Genomic DNA, 26,724 nt, shown 5'->3' on the forward strand with positions numbered 1-26,724 from the left:
TGTGCAAGCACACTTGGCAATAAAGCTCTTCTGATTCTGATTCTGATTCTGATTCTGACCACTGCAGCTTCTGGGCCGCTAAACCCCGCCCATATTAAGCACACGTTGCACAAAAGAGTTACCTATTTCTTTCGGTAGATGGCGATTCTTTATCACTATTCAGTTTATAAATGTGTGTTACAGTAATGCAATGCGTTAAAAAATATGTAGGACTAATAAAATAAAAATTGTTGATTTAAATGGTTCCACGAAACTACAATAAAAGTCGCATTTTGGACCATGTGAAAATATTGTTCCGTGTATTTTTTCTACTCGAGATCGATGACAAACATTTAAATAATATTTCAAATGCACTACTTTTTTAATTCAAACCACTTATTTTCATTTTAAAATACACACGGTAAAAAACTATCAATATACATATGACCTGACAGCTATTGTATTATTTATGTACTTAGTCGCCACGAAACAGAAACCAGGAAACGATGGCAAAAGCAGAAGTTTTTCCCTCCTCATTTGACTGTAAAACGAGTCACACCTTTCTTACCTGTGCGGTCACGTGATCTGAGAGGTATGCGCTGCGGTCTTCAAGTGTGTCGGTTTAAGAAACGAAGCACTTCGTCCCGGTGTGTGTGTGTGTATAATGGCTTTGTAGGAGTAAATCTTCTCCCAGTCAGACCAGTCTTTCCAGTTTGCTTGAGAACACGCAACACACACACACACACACACACGCACACACGCAGAGAGAGAGAGGTCAGCTCCTTCACACTGATCCGGAGGAAAACATGGAGCAATAAATCTATACAAAACAACCTAAAGGATTCAGAGAAGTTAGTTTGGCATCGGTAAGTCATGTTTATGTTTTTAAAGTGCTTTGTTTTAAAGTGGAGATGTTGTTTTTGTGAAGTGTTTCTTTGAGGTGTGTCGCACCTGAGTGCCTCTACCTGTGCGTGTTGGACTCTCCAACAATCACACACACACAATATATCTATGTGTTTCTTAAGAAGTTTCACAAATATCCTCAGCTTTAAAACATTCCTTTAGATTTTAAACAAAAGGTTGTTAACTTGTCCTTTTGGGCTGTAGTTTCTGTATGTTAGCTTGTGTGGCTCTTTGTGGATCCGTGGTTGTTCAGAATAGATTTTGCAGTATGATATATAAAGGGGATCTCGTGAACTTTAAAAGGTTTTCCTGGACCATCATATTTTTATAAAAGACCGTGTTTTGTTTGATTTTATTGCGTTTTACATTGTTAAATGTAAAAGGTTTAGGTTTATTTGGAAAAGGTTTAGGTTTATTTGTAGAAGAGTTCCTAAGAAGGCAAAAGAATAGCATTTTTGAAATGAACCTGTTATTCATACCCGTGCAGGATTTAAACCCCAAACACAAGGAACTCGAAGACAAGTCGACGCAAATGATGAGTCTATAGGGGAAAACTGTCAGAAAATAAGCTCGGTTGTTTCTGTCAGTCAAATGTTTTAGGTTCAGTCTTTCCATCAACTGTAAAGATCACACGGGCAGATGTCAAAGTGTATAAAACAGCTCGTGGAAATAACTTCACTTAAATTTGAAAGCTATTCAGAAATGGACGGTGCATATAGAATTGTACCAGAAACATAGCAAATAGATTTATGTGTGTAATTGTAATGAATGTGAAGAATTCCTCATTGCAAATGAAATAGCAGATGATTAAAATCGTGCTTTCCAGGACTGGAAAAGTTGTGGAAAAACCAAATTATTTATAGAAATATATTGAATTTATTTCATGTTCAGCTGTAAAATTGAAATTAAAAATGACCACAAATAACTGGGAAAGTTGTGGAAACTAACTTTTACAAGTGTCTTTTATTTTGTGTATTGAGTGATGTAGTTCCTGCAATGAGTGAAAGAATCCTGCTTTAAAACACAACAAACACGCCTTTATTGGTCTTGCGTGTGTGTAAAGGTTTTTTGTGGTGGGTTTCTTTGCCTCTCTTGAATGAAATTCTCTTGAAAGCGATCGGACGAGTCTCAGCATGACCGCTGTTGTTCTATTGTCTTCTTTACGTGAGGGCTAAATCGAACAGACTCTGTACTAGAAAGTGTTGTATTGGCCACAGAACAGGTTTTTTCTGGGTGCACATCAGACGCAACGCTGCAGGTGTGGTTTGTGTTTCTGGTAGAATTTTATTTTACACGTGTACCAGATGAACTGATAACTGCAGCATTTAAAAGAGAAGTATGTGATTTGTGATGAGCAGACTCCACCTGTCTGCGATTTGTTGTTACATATGTGACCCTGGACAACAAATGGGTCAATTTTTCGAAATTGAGATTTTTACATAATCTGAAAGCTGAAAAAATAAACTTTCTATAGATATATGAGTTGTTAGAATAGGACAATATCTGGCTGAGATACAACCGTTTAAAACTCTGGAATCTGAGAGCGCAAAAAAATCAAAATATTGAGAAAATTGCCTTTGAAGTTGTTAATCAGAGGCACTGTGGCTGACCATCCACTCACAAAAATAGTTTTTATATATTTAAGGAAGGAAATTTACAAAATATCTTCATGGAACATGATCTTTACTTAATATCCTAATGATTTTTGGCATAAAAGAAAAAACGATAATTTTGACCCACACAATGTATTTTTGTCTTTTACTAAAAATGTTCCCGTGCTACTTAAGACTGGTTTTGTCATCCAGGGTCACATATGTTTAAAAAAGCAGATAGATTGAGAGAAAACATGTTTTCTTGTGGATTTTATTCACTGTTATAATGGAACTTTATGTAGACTTGACTTTATGTAAAACTGATGTTGGTTTTTGTAGGAGCTCTATTAAAATCTTTACGTTTAGAATAATTAAGGATAATTTGCTTTTCTAATTTGTGCTCAACATTTCTTACATAACAGTGCCATGGTATTGTCATGTTGTTTTAGGAATAGTGCCATTTTTTTGGACACCTCTAAAATAATGATGACATGATGTACTTTTAAGGTTTTTTGTAGAACTATATAAATATGTACCATGGTATTTATATCTAATATCATCTCTGTTCGGCAGTACTTTTTTGACGTTTGTTTTCAATCATGCTCGTTTTCTCAGTTTCTATCGCTGACACTCTCAGTGCAGTTTCTGTGTAGTTCATTTGTAGGTTAAATGTGTGCCATCGAAACCCGTTTAGTTTATTTGAATGTGTAGAAGGAACACAAACGGCATGGTTAATATAGATAAGACATCCCCCGGACACACGGCAACACGGCCCGTCTCCTGTTTCCGCTCTAATGGAGGATACAGTTACCCACAGCGCTCCAGCAGGCAAACACAGAGCATCATGGGAAGGGTTCACCTCTGTTGATTCTGGTGTCAGTGAGCTGACTCTTAAACAAAGACTTCGACAAAACTTCAGTTTGATGCTTTTGAATCGAATCCCTAGTTTGGTTGACATCATCAGGCATTCTTATTTTTCGGCCTCTCCCATCCCATCCAAACAACTTTCCACCGTCCTGTCAACACCCCACGAATAAAATCAACACCCACCCTACATTTACATATTCCATTGCATGGCCTGTTTTACTCAAATATCTTATCGCTGCTAACTGGACGAGGGCATTCAGTTAACGGATGATATGCTGATGATCTGAAAATGACGTGCTCATTTTTCATAAGTGTAGTTGTGGCTCTTTAATGGAGGAGCAATGGTATTGCTATTTCTAGGAATGGGGTCGTGTTTTTTGAACACTACCATACTTTAGAGTACCATGTGAATACCAAGCACTTTAATAGAGTACTTTAATACTTTTAAATTTCAAGTGAAATGGTGTATGTCCTTGTTTAAGAGTTTAGGGTACTTGGGCACTGTATGAATAGATTAAAGATGAGTTTTAAAGGTGTGAAAAGCGTTAGTTAGGAATCAGTCAATTGAACTGAATTTCTGAAATCACTAAAAATCCATTTAGGAAAGTCTTGGCACTCGGCGGACATGTTCGCCTCAGGGTAGCTATTTCAGTCATAGCAAGACCACAGTCCGGTTAGGACAGAGATTTCTAAAATCACCAAACCTGGCATCAACTGTACCATATCGTTTGATTCCTACGCTTAAATTGCACTAAAAAACCCTTTTTCAAAGTGGCTTTAGCAAACAAACGCATCACACGAGCCCCGTCCCACGCAGAGAATCATCAGTCTTTAACGATTGACGATTGGCTCTTTTTACAGGAAGGTCAGAGCGGCCATATTGAGAGTGGCTGGAAGGTTGTAGGTTTGAATCCGAAACGTCAGGTTGTGTGTTTAATATTCATAGATTTGGTGCACGTTCTTCAAAGCTGCGATCCTTAACTTTCGACTCTCTCGCCCATTCTGTTTGGGAACAGATTCGGTATGTTTTCATCGTATCCTCATGTGGCGGCTCCATGATGGGAAATCTGTGTTTGCTTGGTCCATGTGGCTTGTGTGTGTGTTCACGCTAGGTAATATTACATTGAGTGCGTGTTTGCGGGGTATCGTGTTGAGGTTTTGATGGTGTGCGTCCGAAACGAAATCTCTAAAATCTCAGTTCTTTTTCTTAGACAGCGTTGTGTTTGCATGGAGAAACAACTGAGAAAAGAGCCCAGTAATATGAGTTTCAGTTGAGATTTTAAAACTGCAAAGAGATTCCCGGTTAGTTTACACATCTGTGCAAACTCAAACACCTCACCATTATTCCAAACCTTTCTTTAAAACTTTGTTCATTCACAAAATGAACATTCGTCATTGATTCACGCTCGTGTCATTCCAAACCTGTATGACTTTCTTCTGCAGAACGTAACTATATTTCAAAGAACATAACCGTTGACTTCTGTTGAATGAACACAAAAACCATTTCTCAAAATATCTTCTTTTGTGTTCCACTGAAGAAAGAGTCGCACACAGGTTTTGAAACTCGTGAGAGGGCACACACATGACGACAGAATCTTTATCCGTTTAAGATTTAGATTGTATAACACCGAAGGAGCTCATTTGTGTTTATTTGAATACATGTTTTCTTAAGACGTTTAGGAGAAACATCTTGAAACGTAAATGAGTCAGTCACTTTACTTCTGAGCTACGAAAGAGAAACGTCTGAGCATTTTCCTCAGGTCTTCTCACTTTCACATAAGAAACACAGAATGTGATGCTGAGAGGTTTCTAGTGTTCGGCTTGAATGGTTTCGGAGAAGCTGAGATGAGTGTCAGTGTTCAGGTTGTGCTAGTAAAATCTTCTCTTCCTGCAACACAACACAAGCAAATCGCACCGGCAGAAGCGAAAGGCCACGGCTCCAGGATTTGAATTCCCTGACTTGTGAAGCAAATGGGTAAGAATTTGAATCCAGTGAATTGCAAAACTAGTTTGCACAAGGCATCTTGGGTAAAGCAGGCCTCGTGAATCCCACCCCTTAGAATCCTGATGTATTTTAACTTTGAAGTTGATTTTTTTCATGTACAAGTCGTTCATGTAAAGTTGTTTCTATATAAGAAACAAAATCTGAATGAAGAATAATAAGATCGCACTTGTTTCATAACACAAGAATAGAGATTCTCATTTGAATCTTCTGCTGATATTCGCATGATTTGCCATTTACAGTCGATCCTTTGTCGATTCACACACTGTATGTTAAATGATTTGTGTGTGTGGTTTGTTTCGATTTATATTTTCACGGGCCGAGAAACTTCGGATGTAAATGCTTCCGAACCACGATCGTTGAGCCGGGGAGAAAATCTTGCATTCAATTCAGTTTGTGTTTGAATATTTTCACGAACAATTTACACATAAATCTCTCTATTTGCCTAAATGAATGTGGACGTAGTTGTGATGCTTAAATGGTTTAAGTCATCAGTAGGTGTACGGCTGTAGACATGTTTCGTCTCCAGTGTCTAAACGGCCGGTGTCTCACAGGGATCCCTGTGTTTTGGGCTTTCATTGTGCTCTGGAACCCTTCCCCCTTGTTAGAACGAGACTTTCAAACCTGCGGAAGGTCTGTGGGGACGTGGGCGGCAGTTCAGCGTCATCAATGATAATCTTTGTTGTGTATGATGGCGTTGAGAGTTTCAGTGACGTACAGACACAGAGAGAGAACGTCCGTCCATTCATTCATTCATTCATTCATTCATTCATTCATTCATTCATTCATTCATTCATTCACGCGTGTTTGACCAGGAGCGTCGGTTAATGTCATTTGAGGAAGAGGAACGTTCACAAACGTGTTCATTATTACGACTCCTGGATGTTTCTCATCTTTTATTAAAACATCCCAGAGCTGCTTTACACATTGAAAGGTGTTACATAAACTAGCAGCACTTTACACATTAATCTCAGTTGTTGTTGTTGTTGTACAAAAGCACTTTTTTAGAGCGCTTGTAAATAGATGATTTAGATGCTGTAAATAATCAAACGTGGATGAAATCTCACCTAACGTGTTTCTCAGGTAATATCAGACCGGCTGTACGGAAACTGAAAACAGTTATAAAGGTTAGACACGTCATCTACCAAAAATACACACTGATACTACTTGGACTGTCAATCATTTTGAAAAATGTCCAGGTTTTGAGTCTTCCACAGTGTTTTTTCCTAAAGAAATGGCATCACGGCATGGAACCTCGGGGTTAGGTGGGAATGTTTGATTGTCATCATTTTCATGGCCTTGCTTTCATGACAAGGTCACAACCCAAAAGAAAGAAAAATGACAGATTTCTCTTTGATATTTTTTGAAGATCTCAATAATTGATTTTCAGTATATAGCGCTTTTTACAATGCTTTACAGGAGAAAATACTGAAAAAACACCCAGAAAACACAGAACTGGTGTTCATAGAGCAAGCAAGATCATTCTAATAATTAATAACTAATATCTAATAAAAGCAGTCTCAATCATTTCTTGTTCATTTCTCAAATATACCCAAGTCCAGATTATTTTGCCTTTCAACGTTATTTTTTCGTGTGTGTTTAACGCAATTTTTGGAGAAATATCTGAGACTAAGTTGAGACTCGAAACGCAAGCTATGACAACCTGATGAATACAAGGTGGCTAATTTGAATGAATTCGTACGTTGTGAATCTTTACGAAACGTAGGATTACTAGGAGAAAAGCAGTACTGAAGCCCCGCCCCTACCACTTGCGAAAGGAAATCGTACTAAAAGATACCAATGAGATTTAGCCAAAGTTAGCCACCTCGAAAAACAGTTCGGCTTTTGCTGTGAGATTGTGTTGGTTATGAAAAAGCAACATCTGAACAATAACACATTTTCCTCTGAGAATGCAAACAATCTTACTGGTACTAAAATAGCCTCCATTTTATTATCCATTTCTTCATTTCGGGGTGAAATAAGACATGTTATGATGAGATTTATACCTTTGAGTTTGTTGTTTGTAGTTTGAGGTCTGCTGCTAATTTAAAGGACTCGGAAAAGAATTCACACGAACGATAACTTTTCTTGAAACAACTTCTCTGAAGATGATGTAGAAACGGAGTTCTTAGTAAGAAGAGTCTTCTCTACTAAACTTCAGATCAAATCTCTGTATGAAAATTCTGCGAGCATGGTGTGTAATCTCTTAATCTCCAGAAGGAGAACAATCAAGTCTCGCTGGGGCTTCTGGACCTCTGCTTTTCATAGCTGAAAATGTTGCCTGCTGTGGTATTGCATCACGTACGCAAAACAACTCTTGGATAAACATGGGTGTGTGTTTTGCATTTTTTGTCTTTCTCTCAGTTGGGTTGTTTCTGAGTTCATGGTTTCTAAGGCAAGACAAACTAAAACACAACATTGGTGCTGAGATTCACACAAACTCCCTGTGCGGTTTGTTAAGAAGAGCTGCGCCGTCACTTTTCTGAGTTTACATTTTTTTTGGTCCGCTTGATGATTGATTAAATCGCACATAGACTTGCATTAAATGAGGCGGCGCTGCCAGAGACCGGTATATCCAGACCTGTGGCTGGACTCGGGTCACTCAAAAACATCTGGGATGTTTCTAGCAAAAGCAACGCCCAGTTTACCCACAGCAGCCTGGCATTGTGGTGGCAAGTTTCTCACGACCAGTCACCTTTCATGGATTATTCAGAAAATGTTCATGAATTCTTCCAGTTCTGATTGGTTTAGCGTGACATTACCTTTATAATAATGTTTAGGTTGAGAGATACATTATCAAAGATGACAGCCAGCGTGACAATGGAAGGTGTTGGTGCTTTGATGGGGGTAAATGGGTCGAGGCTTTGAAAAGATCTAAAGACATGCCACATCTCTGTTGTGAAAGAATGGACAGAGGTTAATGAATATTTTCATATTTACAGACTTTGTTCCGTCTACTAAACTTTTCCAAGTGAGTCTTTTATCAGGATTGGCGGTCAGCCACTGTAGAGACGCTTCAGAAACACTTGAATGTCTCAAGGGGTAAAGACCAGAGATTTAAGAATGAAAATGACCCTATTTATGTTACGTTTCTAGTCGTGTTGTGAACAATTCACTAACGATTCGATATTTTTAATTAAGAAAATAACATTTTCATTCTTTGTATTGCTGTTTCGTCATCTTGAGGTGTTTTAATGTGCTTTATAAAAAAATATAGGTTGAATGTTTCATAAAAATTCTGATTTACAATTATAAGTGACACAATAGAGTAACAACAATGACCATTTTTTAATCTAAATTGTTAGAAGTAACAAGAGTTTGAAGAACTTTCTCTGATCTGAACACTTTTCCCGGCGTGTCATCACTGTCTGCCCTCAATATGTGGTTTGTTTCCAGAAAACAACCGATGAAATCTACTGAAATCACAATCGCGAGACCTTTTATAGTGTGAAATGAAAGATTGACTGCGTCCGCATTTGTTTTCAGACCTTCAAATCAAAATGAAGTTAACTATTTCAAAGACTTGGGTTTAAAATGTTTCTTTAAATGTAACAAAGTTCAATCTTTTAGAATGCGTTTTTTTTGTCATTTTTATTGTTTGTTCGTTTTTTTTATTAGAAAACCAATGAGATATTTTCATTTTAATAGACCTAGAAAGCCCCATTAAAGATACAGTTCCAGTGTCTACAGTTCTAGTCTCATATTTTTTAGTTTTGAAATGTGTGATTCTCTTGAAATTCTTCATTATGTCCGATTCAGAGGCGCTTTGGTGTGTGTCGTGAACAGTCGAGGATTGTGTTTGTGAAGGTAAAGTGGGTTTTGTGTACAGTATGCAGTGGAAAATCTGTGTGTGCCTATCTGCATGCTGTTAGCAAACCAAATCCTTGTTTTGACATGTTGCTGCTCATTGACAAACTCCGTCACGACATGCAAATCTCTCGATTATTGAATCTTTCTTCGCCTGTTTAAAGTGTCACCTCTCCAATATGAGACTTTCTGAGTCTATAAACCTTCATTGGCCAAAAGTATAAACCTGCTATCAAAACATCGTTGTGTTTGTTTGAGCATCCCTACACAGAAACGTTTGGGGCGGGGCTATCTCCATGACCGACCAATGGACTGCTGTTTGAAAACAAATGATTTTTGCTATTGGGTTTGGTGACGCTGCATTGTTTTTTACTCTTCTCTCTCTCTCTCTCTCTCTCTCTCTCTCTCTCTCTAGTGTGTAGTCTGTCAGGATGAGCACTCGGCAGCGAGCTGACTCCCAGGACTCTCTGGAGCAGCCGAATGATGAGGTAGTGCCCTACAGTGACGATGAGACGGACGATGAGTTAGAAGATGAGCTGGATCAGAGTCAGGACCCACTTCCTCCAGAACCAGGAGTAGAACAACGACCGGCAGCCGCTGGTGGTGGTGAGCGTTTGGGCTTTGGTTGAATTGGGTTTATGATCTGGGATCAGAGATCTGGGGTCAGAGCTGCCCCATTTATTCTCATTTTGCATCGTTGTTTTCTCTTTTCTTTCCAGAGGCGGGTTGGAGCGTCCGATCGAATGACAGGGAATACTGCAAACGGCCGGAGTTTCAGAAGAAAGTCTTTCTGTGCGTCAAGAAGAGCAAATACTCTGTAAGTATCTTCACCGTCATTTATGAACTCATGCATGCGTTTGCTACAGAAGGTCTTTTCAGTTGTAGTGTTTTAAGATGTTACACAGAGGGGGCGTCGCTCAGCGGCCGAAAGCGAAACAAATGCCGGGATATTGTGACTGACAACCTCCGTCTCCGTTTACATTCAGCGTACAGAAAACAAGGCCAGGGTCAACGTTTCTCAGCCGGTCTCTCTTGTGTTTCATAAAATGTCATTTATACAGGTTTAGAAAATAATAAGGAAGATTCATGATGATTTTTTTTAGAAAGTGCATAATAAATCTACTGTCTCCTTGCCTTACACCGATTCACAAAACCTTGAAAAAGATTTATAGGTTTGAGCTGTTGGGTACTATTTTGCTGGAAATATTAGTTTGACATCGTTTGACTTCAACACACGTAAAGATAAGTTCATAAAGTAACCTGCAATTTAATGTTTCGAACAGAGATGGCGATAGAGAGCGCAAATCTCTGTGTCTGCAGATGATTCGCTACATCTTACTGACTGTTTACACCACAAACATTGTAATATTCTGACTGTTTGGTACGGGCTGATGCTTGTATGTAAATCATCATTTTGAAAATGAAACTAAATCAAAGTTGCATTTTTAATGGGAATAATTGTTTTGAAAATGTTGCCGACAAACTTCAGTATCACACAGTTAGTCCAGACTGTAAATGATTTCTTCAAAGGCAAGATTAATTTTTAGTTTTCTAAATCTTTTTGAAACTTCAATGGAAAACTGGAGTATTTTTTTCTCGTCCAATATTTAATTTGTAGTCATGAATCCCCTTTAATATCATGACACATACTCTAAAAAGTTTAACGGCAATTTTACGTGAAACCATTTACACTAAATAAAATTGAGTACATTTTAAAGCTGTGAAATCGATGAAATATACCGTTTAAATTGTGTAAATGTAAGCAAAAGATAATTAAGTAAATGTGAGTAATTCAAATATTTCTATTGTTATTCACCAAAAATATTAAGTGTATATTAAAAATATAATTTGTTTATTAAATATTTTCTTTCATTAAATAAACTTAAATAATACATGCAAATTCTAGGGAAATTTACAGTTTATCAGAAAGCCGTTTAATGTTGTGGTTCTCAACCTTTTTGACTTCTTGACCTCCTCACTCACAAATTCTACCCAATAAAATATCCTAGAGCTGGACATAGCTAGAAATATGTATATAAAAATACCCATACACCATTAAGTATCTTGATTTTTAGGCGAGACAAGGCAAGTTTATTTATAGCACATTTCATACACAATGGTAATTCAAAGTGCTACACGTAAAAATAATTAAAATAATCATATAAAAATAATCACAACAATAAAAACAAGGAATTGAAAAACTTTTGCTGCCTAGACAAAGTTTTAAAAAATTATTTAAAAATTGCTTTGAAGTGAACTAAAACAGTTAAGAATAAAATGATTATACATGAAATACAGTGCAGTCAGTTCGGTTTTAGATTATTTCAATGCTCATTTTGTTTTTGAAATAGATAAATAAGGAAAATGTCACCATACTTTACTGAATTGTAAACTGGATGTTTTTAGAAGAAATCACACTTAATAACAGATGAGACATTGCAGAAAACGTATAGGAAACGTTACATAAGATTGTAATGCTAAGTGTTTAATGACCAGCCGTGTGAATCGGTGTGAACGTGATGCCTGTATCAACTCCTGACTCACTCGAGACATCTGTGAGACGCGTGTCTTCTGTCTGATGTTCTTAAGACGCCTGCTTCTGACATTGCGCAACCACAGGAAACAAATACAGTGACTCATCATTTCTCATGTTTGTCATTCGCTGTCGTCTTATCTGATGCACCCGGTCACACACGCACAGCTCTGCCTTCATTCAAAAAATATTTTTCATCAAGAATTCACACATTGAACTCTTTCGCTCTGAATGTGTCGGGTCATCGGGTATCTGATGGCCAGAGGTTTGTGTCCTGTTCAAGATGGCTGGCTTTGTCCTGAGGTTGAAATGTTATTCTGGGAGAACGTTGACAGTCAGATTTAGATGTGTTGTGATTTACATTTATGGAAATGGTTTGGGTTCAGTAATGTTGAGAGAGTGAATGAAGCTCACAGTGAATGAGAGAGATGATAAAAATAGAAACGGAGAGTGATCGTGAGTTTATATTTGAGTTCTCTAGCAATGGAGATTAAACTAGTTTTTAACCACTCCCTTAAGAAAGAAAAAACACAAATCGGTCTGCGATCAAAAGTCAATATTATTGAAGATCTCAATATGAAGTCAAACATTTCGCATCAAGTGTACTCAAGTCCAGATGATTTTACCTCTATAAAACACCTCCATTCTCTTCTCAACAAATACAATCTTATTTGTTTCTCAATTTTAGGTGAAATATCTGAGAGTAAAGTTGGTACCTAAATGAAACGCAGCTAAGAACTCAAACATCAAACCTGTGAGAAATGACGTTGTGGGATTAAATCACATCACACAGATCAGTTTGATCATCCTTTTTTTCTCCATTTTAAGGGAAATGCCATCAAGACGTACAAATACAACGCCATCACTTTTCTCCCGCTGAACATGTACGAGCAGTTTAAAAGAGCCGCCAACCTCTACTTCCTGTGTCTGCTGATCCTGCAGGTACGACCCCGCCCATTTCTCCTAAAGTGACATTTGACCCAGAGAAACAGGTCCTGAAACAGGAAATGATGTCACGCTTTCTGATCGGTCATTCTTTTAATAGGTTGTGAGAAGTCAGTTTTACATATTTGATGGATGTATATGTATAAACGATGTATTAACCAGTGTTGGGTGTAACTAGTTATTAAGCAATTAGTTACTGTAATTGAAATACTTTTCCCTTGAAAAGTAAAGTAAGGGATTACTCTCATTTTTTCTGTAATTTAATTAGTTACTTTTGATGTAATTAAACTAAATACTGTGTGTAATATATGTGTGTGCAATAGTGGAATTGACATCAAAATTCAGTTTCTAAAGTCTAACTTTAGAATCTGTGCTTTAATGTATACTTCTCACATTTGTAATACTTTGGTCAGTTAATAATACTACTTTATGTAGTTTTATATTAGTTATTTAAATGAATTGAAAGAGCCGTTTCATGTCTATCCTTGAATCACTTAACTAATCAAGGTTGATATAGAAAGTAATCAGTGATAAGTAATGATATACTTTTTGGAGAGAGTCATTTGTACAGTAATCTAATTACACTGTTGAATATGTATTTAGTAACTAGTAATTAATTACTTTTTCAGAGTAACTTGCCCAACACTGGTATTAACCTATATGTTTCTGTTTTATATACTGTACAGTATATGTTTATTTTTAATTTGTCATTGTTTTATGTGTACACACAGGTTCATAATTTCTCTTTGATTCTAGTCTATATTATAATGTCTGGTTTTTTTTGTCTGTTTTAACATCAGATCATTCCTCAAATCTCCACTTTACCCTGGTACACCACCCTGGTGCCTTTAGTGTTGGTGTTGGGCATCACCGCCATCAAAGACCTGGTGGATGACTTGGTGAGTGTGTGTGTGTGTGTGTGTGTGTGTGTTTGTTGTAGGAAATCATTCATTGACCCGCACTAATGTCTTTTTTGATGTCTTTTTGTGATAAAGGCACGGCACAGAATGGACAATGAAATCAATAACAGGAAGTGTGACGTGCTGCTCAACGGCAGGTGAACCAGAAACTTTAATCTGCTGTCATTGTTCAGTTTATAAAACTGTCATTCTGATGTTTTGAGGGGCAAGTTTCAGTTTTCCACAACACGGAAGAGTTCTGGAAGCCTCTGCAGTTACATTGATTCCTGTTTCATTCTGCTTCTTAGGTTTGTGGAGACCAGGTGGATGCACTTACAAGTTGGCGACGTTGTCCGACTAAAGAAAAACGACTTTATTCCGGTAAGTCATATTCCACGTGTCTGACTCTCTGTGCTGAGATCAGCCCCGTGATGTCTTGAGATGAAGCCACTCGATTGGTTTGATTTTTGATCCAGTTCCTCTCTTTCTCGTTATTTTGCTTTGGTGTGTTTGGGTTGATTTTAACCTCATGTGTTTTGGCTTCATGTAGGCCGACATTATGCTGTTGTCCAGTTCAGACCCCAACAGTTTGTGTTACGTAGAGACGGCAGAACTCGACGGGTGAGACATGTCACTTTATCATTATATAAACATATATGCATACATACACCAAATATTTATTTCATAATTACACACGTACCACACAACACACACACTGCATTAGAATTGATTTCTTTGATAACCCAAAACAAAATGTTCGTATACATGCTTAATGTATATTGGCTTATATCCGGCTGTATGGATTTCAATATGTTTACATTTGATTTGGTTTAGTTTTATGACTTGCGTATATTGCGGTTCTGTTTTTTTGTCGCATGAATCTGATTGTAGTCAGTGCTTCATAATGGGTTGTGTAATGGACGCGTTCTTTGTCTTCGTGTTTTCTCTCTACTCAAACACGCATGCTTCATTTCATCTTTCACATCACAAAAGACATGCGCGTTTTTGTCTTGATGTATTTATTCAGGGATAGTTTGCGATGGCATTATGGGAGCTGGTTTTGTAATGTTTGTTTTTGTGTTTGTCCAGAGAGACGAATCTGAAGTTTAAGATGGGTCTGAAGGTGACAGACGAACGTCTTCAAGAGGAAGATCAGATGGCCAAATTTAACGGTAAACGAGAACTGATATATGTGTCTGATCGAGGTTTAGAAATATGAAAAATGAAAAACAAAAACATTTTTGTGGCTGATAAAAATTGATCACAGCATGGCGTACCTTTATTCTAAACTCTCAGCGATGGTCGTGTGCGAGGAGCCGAACAATCGTCTGGATAAGTTTGTGGGAACCATGATCTGGGACTCTCAGAGTTACCCGCTCGATCTCGACAACATGCTGCTCAGAGGCTGCAAGATTCGCAACACGGACACTTGCCACGGCTTGGTCATATTCGCAGGTCAGACTTTAACATGACGACAAACATACATGAACCCTTTTTTATTTGTGTTTGCCAAATCTAGAATGCTTTGCTTCTTTAGGAAATGACACTAAAATCATGAGGAACGGAGGAAAGACACGCTTCAAACGCACCCGGATAGACAAACTCATGAACTACATGGTGTACACGGTGAGATGAACGCCTTTTGATATTCATCATCTGCATCTCGTTTCACTCAGTGACATTGGGTGTAGTTTTATTTGTTTAGGTTTCAGACTCGAAGTGCATTTATGAAACATGGCATTATTTACAAAGTATTAAATGATGATCCTGTCTGCAGATCTTTGTGTTGTTGGTTTTGATATGCGCCGGTCTGGCCATCGGACACACGTACTGGTACGAGAGCATCGGGAGGAACTCCTGGTATCTCTTCGACGGTCTGGACTACAGTTCATCTTACAGAGGGTTCCTCAGTTTCTGGGGTTACATCATCATCCTCAACACCATGGTCCCCATCTCTCTTTACGTCAGGTATCGACTCATCCCACATGCTAGAAAAGAGACTGTAGTATACTCTAATATTTACTATAGTATATCCACTGAGGTATACATTCATGAAGTGAATGGTTCCAAAACGAGATAACTCCGTTTCATTTTTTTTTTAATCATGTTTTTTTATTGTGCATTTCAATTAATATCAATCAAACTATAGTTGTTTGTTTTTATTTAAGCCATAATAACTCAAAAAATACAGCTGACTAACACAATAAAAACATAATAACATAATTAAAAAAAACGGAGTTGTAACCAAACTCTTCAAGTGTAGGTATTGCTACTGTATGATAAACTATAGTGACGTTTTTTTTAACATTTTGTCCAGTCGCCGAGCGACTTCAGTTGTATGTGTCCTATGTTCATGTTTTGGGTTTCTCTCTGTGTGTTAGTGTGGAGGTGATCAGATTGGGTCAGAGCAAGTTTATAAACTGGGATCTGCAGATGTACTACGCCAATAAAGACACGCCGGCCAAAGCCAGAACCACCACCCTGAACGAACAGCTGGGTCAGATCGAGTACATCTTCTCTGATAAAACTGGCACGCTCACACAGAATATCATGGCCTTCAAGAAATGCACCATTAATGCACGAACCTACGGTGAGAGCTCCTTAAACACACAGAATTCCATATGCGAAAAAACCCAAATCTGTAGTATACTGCAGTATTTACTACAGTAACTAGTTTAAAACTTCTAGATACTATTGTGTTATGAACCTTACTGTAGTGAATGCTAAAGCATGCTATATTATTTCATACTTTATCAATTAACAGTTTTTTACAGAAAAAATGTGGCAGCTGTGGGTGCCAGAATAATTCTGTAAAAATTTGTGTCACTGTAAAAAAATCCTGTAAAATTTACGGAAATTTACTGTAGGAAAAGAACTTGTTTTTACAGAAAAAAAAGCAGCTGCGGTTGCCTGTATAATTTTGTAAAAATGACAAAAAAACGACATTAAAACTACAGAATACTGTAATACAGTATACGATAAACTACAATTGACTATACTATAGTATACTATGGCATAATTCACGTGCGTCAAAGAGACTCAACATGTCTATTGCTAGCTACATGAGAAGTAACGCATCATGCTATTGTTGAAGTGTTGAAGTTAATGTTGGACGGGTGTCAGAATCAGGACCAGTGAAGCATCAGGTGTCTGTAAGTCTTTGTGTTGTGAATAATCATCTGTGAACCCGTTCACACAGACTCGGCTCATGTGAGCTTCCTCGTGTGTTGTTTTGTGTGATTGTATTGTGTCTGTGGGAAGAGGTTTGGTTGCTTTACTTTGACAAAGCGTTGGGTTTCTTGTGCTGTTTACAACCAGAGGAGCGCAGTATTGTTGCATTTAGTACGACAGCAACTGAAATGCTGGACACATCGTGTGTGAGTTGGTCAAATGTTTGAGTTTGAATCCCAGGAAAACATACAGAAACTGATGACAAATGAGCTGGAAGCTACAGTAAGCTAAAGTGCATCTAGAGACCTGATGAAAAAACAACACTCACAGTTTACAACAAAGGTTTTCTTAACTTAACATGTTTCTTGCAACTGGGCACGAAACTATATTCACAGTATATACATTTTTATTTATTATATTTATTTAGTTGATTATTTATTTGTATTATACCGTACGTTATCTATTTTTAGGGTTGCGATGATATACCGCGATTCACACTAATTATACCCGTCTGGGGCGATTCTGTGTTTTATGCACAGCTCTTCCGTGAACTACGGCTCTTTGATCACTAGGAAGTACTGCTCGATCTAAAATCACTACGAGATTGAGTCGTTTATAATGTGCATTTGAAAAAGCAACACTCGTCAAACATCATCATTATAAATATACTTTATTATCATGAAAATACCTGAAAAGGTTTGAAGAACAGCAATAGAATATGACTATTGGCATTTCTTGGAACTGATGCTGCATCCCAATTCGCATACTATCCGTCCTACATAGTATTCGAAAATAGAATTAGTATGTCCCAAATCATAGTATGCTGAAATGAGTATTCTCAAAGTACCCGGATGGTCTACTCTTTCCGGTGAGAATTCGAAGTGTGAATCTATGGACACTCACCGCGAGAGGGCGGAGTTTAGTGACGCTACACTGCGTTAATAAAATTAAATAAAAGATGCTTCGCTAAATGAATAAATGTGAGTATACAGTAAACATTACATACGAAATAATGATTTAATAAAAACTTAAGTGCATGGAAGAGCTGTATTTTGATGTTCGTGACAGTTCATGATCACAGTGTCGTCTGGCAACAACGGCCACTTCCGTTTTGCGTTAGTATGTCCGAGTGCGTGCATACAGTTTTGCTACGCACTAAAGTGTACATACTTTTCCATGACAAAAACAGTACATACTTTAAGGGCATATGATAAGTAGGCGAATTGGGACGCAGCATACACGTGTAATGGTACTTCTTCTGTGACCCGTATCTGGAGTTCCCGCACGAGAGCGCCCTCTGGCTTTCGGATGTGGCGGCATTTAACCGTAATTCATTGAGAAACTGAGCATAAGAATTGCACGATATATCCTCCCAGCCCGTTTTTATTTATATACTGTATTAAAAATATGAATTTATTTTTTTCCCTAGGTAATCCCACTAATTCAGAAGGCGTCGCTTTGGATCGTGGAAAGGTATGCTACATACATGCATATACTGTATGTCCAGTAATACTCACTTAAATTTAGTTTACTCAATGAAATCTCAACCAAAAAAATGTATTCGTCATCGGTCACTTGTTTTAAACGAATGTCCATTTAACTTCTTGTCTTTCAGCCTGTGGATTTCAGCTGGAATAAACACGCCGACAAGACGTTCCAGTTTAACGACCATTTCCTCGTCGCCACAATTCGCTCAAAGAAAGACCCACAAATGTTTGAGTTCTTCAAACTTCTGTCTCTGTGTCACACAGTCATGGTGGAGCAGAAAGATGGTGAGTCGACCACAATACATCTGAAACAAGCGCTCTGTGTTGGTTTTATGCTTCACACCGTGACCAATATTTAGCTGTTCAGTTTGTCATCTTAAAACCTGGCGGAGAAATAACATTCTTAACACTCATTCGCTGATTTATCATGATCGTCTTCGTTATCAGATGAGCTGGTGTATCAGGCCGCGTCTCCCGATGAGGGCGCTCTGGTCACGGCCGCGCGGAACTTCGGCTTCGTGTTTTTGTCCAGAACTCAGGACACCATCACCATCAGTGAGATGGGTGAGGAGGCCACGTACGAGATGCTCGCTCTGCTCGACTTCAACAGCGACCGCAAGCGCATGTCCATCATCTGTGAGTCTCACTCGTTCAGTTTCTGTCTGTCACGCTGTCTGTCTGTTTCTCACACGTGTGTGTGTGTGCAGTGAGGTTTCCAGATGGCAAAATCCGTCTATACTGTAAGGGAGCGGACACTGTGATCTATCAGAGACTTGATTCAAACTGCCAGAATGTAGAGACGACTCAGGAAGCCCTGGATGTGAGTACAAGCTGTTCCTTAAAGTGGGATCACCCCCCTATTTATATAAGGAAAAATTAATTTGAGGAATTAAAATTTTAATTTATTTTAAAATACAGTATTTTCTATATTTTTCTTGCTATTCTAGTTTTATATATATCAATTTTTAATTGACTTGAATGAATTTTAATTTATTTGGTATCTAAATATATGCAATTACTTTCCATTCAAATACAGATTTCCTTTTTTTCTTCTCACTGTTCTGGTTTTAATTGATATGAATCTATTTCTATTTATTAACTTCAATCAATCAAATGTATTGTTGTTATGCAGATGACTAATTGATGTACTTTATTTGCTTAACGTATTTTTTAGAATGAATGAAAAACATTTTATAAAGGACGCGGGGGGCTTTTAAAAGTAAAGAAAAGTTTCAATGATAAAGTATAAGGTTCATTTCTGAAGGGTTTGGTTTCTTCCACAGATCTTTGCGAACGAGACCCTGCGGACCCTGTGTCTTTGCTATAAGGACATCAGTGAGGCGGAGTTTGAAGCCTGGGCGCAGAAACATAAGGTTGCCAGCGTTTCCATGGGCAACCGCGAGGAAGCTCTGGACGTCGTGTACGAAGAGATCGAGTAAAACCTTCTGGTAATGAACGAAAAGATTCATCTTTTATAGTCGTGTAAAAGTCTAGATAGATGTACTGTATTGTATATATATTGTTTATGTTGGAATAAAGAGTAAGTGTGCCGTCTGTGTGCTCAGATGATCGGTGCGACAGCCATTGAAGATAAACTTCAGGACGGTGTTCCAGAGACCATCGCCAAACTGGCCAAAGCTGATATTAAGATCTGGGTTTTGACTGGAGACAAGAAAGGTGAGCGATAAACATTCCTGACGCTGATGATGCTCATTCTAAGGGCGGTATGTTTGAATCTTAATCGTTGTTTTCTTTGGGGTTTATTCAGAGACGGCTGAGAACATCGGCTACTCCTGCCAGCTGCTGACAGACGACATGAAGATCCACTATGGAGAGGATGTGAAGTATGGCTCCGCCTCCTGAAGATGACATCATCCGTGCCGTCAGGGATGAGATGTTCTAATGTGTGCTTTTCTTGTTTTCAGTCAACAGCTGATGGAGAGACAGGGCAAAAGACGCAACGACCCTCAAGGAAGGAACAAGAAGGTCAAGGAGCCGTTTATCAAAGAACCTGGCAAGAACGCGCTCGTCATTACTGGAGGATGGCTGGTACGTCTTCATGCACTTCAAACAGAGCCGTGAATGTTTTAAATACTGTGTTTTAACATTGAAATAATGGGTTCGGACCTATTTATAAAAATTATTTGTAGAGCGAAATTATTACTTAACCAGAGGCCAAGAAGAACATTTTATTTGAATCTGAAGTCACGCTCTTATTTCTGTGCAGAATGAGATTCTCTATGAGAAGAAGAAGAAGCGTCGTCGTCTGCGTCTGAAGAAGCTCGGCAAGCGGCACACCAATCCCAGCAACCCTCAGGAAAGCAGCCAGCCCGTCGATGACTGGGAGAAGGAGAAACGCCAGGAGGATTTCGTGGACATGGCGTGCGAGTGCACGGCGGTGATCTGCTGTCGAGTGACGCCCAAACAGAAAGCCAACGTGGTCAGTCTGGTGAAGAAGTACAAGAGAGCCGTGACTCTGTCCATCGGTGACGGAGCGAATGACGTCAACATGATCAAGAGTAAGTCACGCACTGAACCAGCAAACATGAAAACAATCTCTGGATATGTGTTATCTGGATGATTATAAATGTCTGTTTGAAAGGAACCGTCTGCAAGTCACGCAGCATTTGTGTGTGTTTGCTTGTGTAAATTGTCAGATGTGCCACTTGGCTAATGTTTGTCTTATTAACACACAGTTGGTTCGTTTTAAGTTACTCTAAACAGGCGAGACACAGTATCTGTGCGTTAGACCTAAACATTTTTAATGATTATTATTTATTATTATTATTCATACGGAAATTTTGACAAGAAAACCAACTTTTATATTTATTTCTGCATAGCATTTTGACCATTTCTTTAATGTTTTTATTAGGGCTGTCAAACGATTATTCGCGATTAATCGCATCCAGAATAAAAGTTTGTGTTTACTTAATATTTGTCTGTGTACTGTGGATATTCATTTTGGATTCATAAAAACACACATACAAGAAAAATATTAAATGTAAAAAATAATAAACGTTTATATATACTTTTAATTATTGGTAAATATAAATAAATATTTCCTTAATATGTGTGTGTATGTGTTTATAAATACAAAATTAATATGCACATTACACAGACATGTATTATGTAAACACAAAATTTATTTTGAATGTGAATTAATTGCGATTAATCGTTTAACAGCCCAAATTTTTATAAATATGCTATTTAGATAAAAAATAAATAAATGTATGAATAAATAAACATGACAATATCTATTATTGAATACTATTACATTAAATATTCTTCTTAAAGTAGTTTGTTTAATTGCATATTCATTTTCGCTGTGTACCGTGACAGCCCCGGTTTATTCAGGGCGTTTTCATGTATCTGTTAAACTGTATAGCTAACATTCTATCCCATGATCCTTTGCAGCTGCAGACATTGGTGTGGGGATTAGCGGTCAGGAGGGCATGCAGGCGGTGATGTCCAGCGATTACGCGTTTGCTCAGTTCTGTTATCTCGAGCGTCTTCTGCTGGTCCACGGACGCTGGTCCTACATCCGCATGTGCAAGTTCCTCCGCTACTTCTTCTACAAAAACTTCGCCTTCACCCTGGTGCACTTCTGGTTCTCTTTCTTCAATGGATTTTCCTCACAGGTGAGCGTATCGATTCTTCATATCTTGCTGTAAAGACGTCCTTTGACTTGTTTTTCGGTGTAAACTTTATTTCAAATGTTTTGTTGTTTTTGTGTTGTGTAGACGGCATACGAAGACTGGTTCATCACCCTGTATAACGTTTTCTACAGCAGTCTGCCTGTTCTCCTTGTTGGTCTTCTGGATCAGGTATGTGTCTCTGAAAGTTTAAGACGATTTGTGTCGAAATAAAAGACATGGAGAAGGGAATCCCAGAATGCATAGCGTTGAGCCCTGTGGATGATCTCGACCCTAAACTGCGTCTCTTTCCTCCTCGTGTAGGATGTGAACGATAAACTCAGTTCGCGCTTCCCGAAGCTGTATCTTCCGGGTCAGCTGGGGTCGCTGTTCAACTACAAGACCTTCTTCATCAGTTTGTTTCACGGAATCTTCACCTCCCTCATCATCTTCTTCATCCCGTACGGCGCTTTCCTGCAGACCATGGGACAGGACGGAGAGGCGCCGTCAGATTACCAATCGTTCGCTGTGGTCGCAGCCTCGTCTCTCATCATCACCGTCAACCTGCAGGTACGCTCGTGACTTCGTAACAAACTACGTTTGTTAACTTTTTAATCGAGATTTCCTAACTGAACGAGAGGGACGGTTCTCATTTTTTGACTTGATATTGCTCTAGATCTCATTGGATACCTCTTACTGGACCTTCGTGAACTGTTTCGCTGTTCTGGGCAGTATAGCTTTATACTTTGGCATCATGTTTGACCTCCACAGTGCAGGAATCCACGTCATTTTCCCATCGACTTTCACTTTCACAGGTGAGTGTGAAAGTCCTGCTTCCCCTAGATATGAAGGAAAAACAGATGTGAACTGTATTTAGTTCAAATAAAAATACTGTAAGTGATGATAGTTTAGTAATATTTCTGTTCGTTATGTAACGTTGTTGTTGTTGTTGTGGATGTCAGGTGCGGCGTCAAACGCTCTCAGACAGCCGTACCTGTGGCTCACCATCATTCTGACTGTGGGCATCTGTCTCCTGCCCGTCATCTGCATTCAGTTCCTCTGTCAAACCATCTGGCCATCTGTGGGAGACCAGGTGAGATCCGAATGATTGATTTAAATTCAACATTGACTTTATTAATGCTAGTTCCTGCTCTTATTGTGTACAAATCACCATTGCACATGTCTTCATAATCCTTCTTCATGTATAATGTGCTCTGCTTCAGAAACATGTTTGTTTTTGGGCCGTGTGGGATATAAGATAATGTTAACATAGAGCCGAATAGATGTTAGTAACCGTTTATTTAGACTACATTCAGTCTTTTCCTATCTTATCAAATCCTGCTCTATAATATATTTATTTCAATCAGTAATTATAGTTTTGTTCTCAGTTTATTGTAGTTTTATTAAAAACATTTTTTAAAATATTTTTAGTGTTATGTTAATGAACATTTTTAGCAATTTTATTATGTGCTATTGTCATTTTATTATTTATTTGTTTCTTTTTTATATTGCTATACAAGTTAAAATACATTTTTATTTCAATTTAGTTTTTGTTTTTAATTTTAGTTAACTTATTTTACTATATTTCTAAGGCTTTACTTTTCATTTGATTTTAAATAATAGTTTAGTTTAAGTTTTTCAAGTTTGATTTTTGAGATAATATTAATATTTATATTAATATTTTATGATTTATTTCAAATAATATATCATATTTATTTCATATGAAGTAGTATTTTTATTTAATTTAAATTACAGGAATTTTAATAGTGTTAATAGGAACCGTTTTAATAGTTTTTCAATAGCTTTATTAGTCATTTAATCTTAGTTCTAGTAATAACCTTGTTTTCAACATGACATTATGAACAACCACAGGGGAAAGAAAAAAGTACTATTTGTTTAAATTTTGAGTACAGAAATCATGGCTACTAGATGTAAAATTTCAACACAATCTCTATTTCTCTTAGACGTTACAGTTGTAACGGCTTTTTTGACACTTTCGTGTTCTTCCCGCAGGTTCAGAGGAACAGGAAAAAATATGAGATGGAGGATGAAGACGAGGAGAGAAAGAAGAGAAAGCCGACATTCCAGCGCGGCGGACGATCCCGCCGCTCAGCGTACGCCTTCTCGCACTCCACCGGTTACGCCGACCTCATCTCGACGGGTCGCAGCATACGCCAGCGGCCGCGCGTTCGCCCCGAACTCAGAGACAGCATTCGAGAGGTCCCGCAGGCCGAGAACATCTGAGAACGACACGGGTTCTGAATGCACTCCTAACCACTCACTGCCCGCTTACCTGTCAAAACTGAATGTGTTTGAACCATGTGCCTATGACCAATCAGATCTGAGCGGCCCGCTGGAATAGGCGAACGAGAAGAGGCATCGTGTCATTTAAGGGGGAGGGGTTTAACGGATGAGCCAATGGGAGATGGGGAATGTGTTTAAAGGGGAAGTACAAGTAAACACTCACCGATGACCAGTACTGGTTTTTACGTTGTGCGTTGCGCACGACAAATTGTTTATCTCAGGTTTTTATGTCGTCTTTTATGGAGTCAGTGGTTGGGACCTTGATTTACTTTTTGCACATGTACTATTACAGGCCCTTTGTGAGAGTGAATGTGAAAGTGTGTGTTCGTGTGTGTCCTCTTCAAACCCACCACCAATGAAAGAAACATGAATGACGGCGATGAGACTCTAGTTTCTTCATTCACCTACGTTTAAGTGAACGTGTATATCTTTAAATGTGAACTCTGTAAGGAATTATCATCTTGATCTCACTGAATCTTACAAACCCCACTAAGACTTTTCCTCCTCACGGTTTAAGCGTTTCAGGGTGTTGGTGACTTGTTTTACATGATGTTCCTTACGGGTAACCGTTCCACTATGCGGGACAATGAATGCGGTAAAGCTTCATGTTTACATTAACTCAAATTAAACAAAATGTCATGTTTCTTGAGACCTCCATTATCAGTGGTTACCGTTTCAGCTCAGTTTTTTAAGAAATCTGCTTAGAAGGTCATACAGTCTGTGATGTCTTCCTTGACGTAATATGCGGGTTGTTTTAAATGCCTTCAGCCGTTGACGCAAAACAGTCGACTGTAATGAAAGGAAGTCATAATGATGTAAATCATGGTGGAATTTGACTCGTATCTGCACTTTGCTACAGGGACGGGTGGAGATCTCTTTCTCATTTTAACACTAGTTACATGAAAACTGTTAAATGGTTTTATATAATCTACCATAATATAATGTCATATATGAGAAAGCATATATTTATTATGTTGGCTGGCTGTCAATGTTCGTATTTAATGAAACAAAACATTTAAAAGGTAAATCCACCAGCCAAAAAAGTGCCTTAGAATTGGTCCAATCTACCTTTAAGAAACTCTGTGGATTGTCTATCTCGTACTGTAATATACTTTGCACAAATGTCTATAAATAAAGAATAAGATTTCAGAATTGTGACTTTGTTTAACATTGAGAAACATGTGGTCATAATATTACATGTTCAGTTCCATTGAAATTTATGTCTGTTGTGCTTTTCAGAATTTTGCAGTAAAATAATGATAATACATGTAACATAGGTAATATAGAAAAAATGTTGATACTTGTGAAAGCGTCACAGCTCACCTTGTCAGAACTAAATGTCTGAGCCCAGATTAATGGATGTTCTTTGAAATCTCTTTAATAAACTAAAAAAGTATTGTAACGTTTGAACGTATTAAACATAGTCAAGCATGTCACCCAATAGCATATAAAAGAAATGCTTTTCTAAATAAAATTGGATTTGTACAAGCAAATCGTTAAAAATACATTAAGCAATTACAAATTAAGCAATTCACTTAAAACTTTATTTCACACCAATCAATTACTTTATTTGTTTTCTTTTCCCTCCTAAAAATAGACAGAATTTCTAATGTTTTTAATGGGAATTTTATTGGTTTTAATGACATGGACAATGGTATCTAGGTCTCTAATGATAATGTGTAGGGTTCTATTGAACTCACCACACTCCCTGGAGACATTTTGTAACAATTTAAATGGTAAACTTCTGAGTCATAATGACATTTGTAATGAAAACTATTCAAATCTGTACTGCTTTTTAAAGCAGTTATAACTCGTTTAAAGTCGGCATGAAATTAAAAATGATCATTCTAATTGTTTTACACAGTGGTAAGATATTTATTATAAATTATTTATCCGTGCACATCAGTATTTAAAAAAAAATTTGCACTTGTAATAATCAAAAACGTAAACCTCCTCCCCTTCTCGAAACGACCTCTCTTCACTTCTGGTCACGAGGAATGGCGCGAGGGCGGGGCTGCAATGACTGACAGATTGCAAACTGCTGTTCTTTAAATCGTTTACCTTTAACGATCCAATTAGTTGTCGGAGGATGAAGTCAAGTCCCGCCCTACATTTTTTTCTAATTTCAGAAGTCTTTTTTTTATTGAACATAAAGATATACAGGTGATACATAACATATACAAAAAAATAAATAATATATCAAACTAAATAATATTAAACAAAGACATAAAAAAATTATAAAAAAATAATAATTCAATAAAAATAAAAGTGTCACATAGAATCAACAAGCAATAATCCTCATAAGGAAACCACATTTTTTTCACTAGAAGTGCAGTTTTCATAGCTTTCCTGTTAAGCGAAGAAGATAGAGAATCATAGAACATTTTTAAATCAGCATAAAAAAATCCTAATTTCAGAAGTCGTTTCTCCACGGTTAAAAAAGACAATCGCTAACGTTACTTCCGTTTCATGCAAAAATATAATTAAATTCATCATGGCGTTCCCTGGCAACAGTCCTCTCATTTTGTAATTAATATTCATGAGGCAAACTTCCCGTATCAGTGTAGAGCTGAACTGCGCATGCTCCAAGAGGTGGGATGTCA

The 26,724-nt window shown here is 37.8% G+C and overlaps 1 protein-coding gene across 1 annotated transcript; it reads left to right on the forward strand.

Annotated features, from left to right (window-relative positions):
- The first annotated feature begins 571 nt into the window (after nucleotides 1-571).
- Nucleotides 572-25,453, forward strand: atp8b1 (ATPase phospholipid transporting 8B1). The gene is given in 28 exon segments (XM_057360835.1): nucleotides 572-845; nucleotides 9,566-9,756; nucleotides 9,870-9,967; nucleotides 12,512-12,625; nucleotides 13,429-13,527; nucleotides 13,624-13,685; nucleotides 13,836-13,908; nucleotides 14,078-14,148; nucleotides 14,617-14,699; nucleotides 14,824-14,982; nucleotides 15,065-15,153; nucleotides 15,305-15,495; nucleotides 15,909-16,117; nucleotides 18,128-18,171; nucleotides 18,314-18,470; nucleotides 18,633-18,821; nucleotides 18,893-19,005; nucleotides 19,469-19,633; nucleotides 19,751-19,862; nucleotides 19,954-20,029; nucleotides 20,111-20,234; nucleotides 20,413-20,704; nucleotides 21,600-21,823; nucleotides 21,926-22,009; nucleotides 22,142-22,387; nucleotides 22,494-22,632; nucleotides 22,780-22,910; nucleotides 23,831-25,453. Coding segments are annotated over 27 exon segments (3,750 nt in total). The 5' UTR covers nucleotides 572-845; nucleotides 9,566-9,581; the 3' UTR covers nucleotides 24,062-25,453.
- Nucleotides 25,454-26,724: the final 1,271 nt, after the last annotated feature.

Source organism: Triplophysa rosa, linkage group LG19 (genome assembly GCF_024868665.1).
Source record: "Triplophysa rosa linkage group LG19, Trosa_1v2, whole genome shotgun sequence".
In the NCBI taxonomy this organism is placed as follows: Eukaryota; Metazoa; Chordata; class Actinopteri; order Cypriniformes; family Nemacheilidae; genus Triplophysa; species Triplophysa rosa.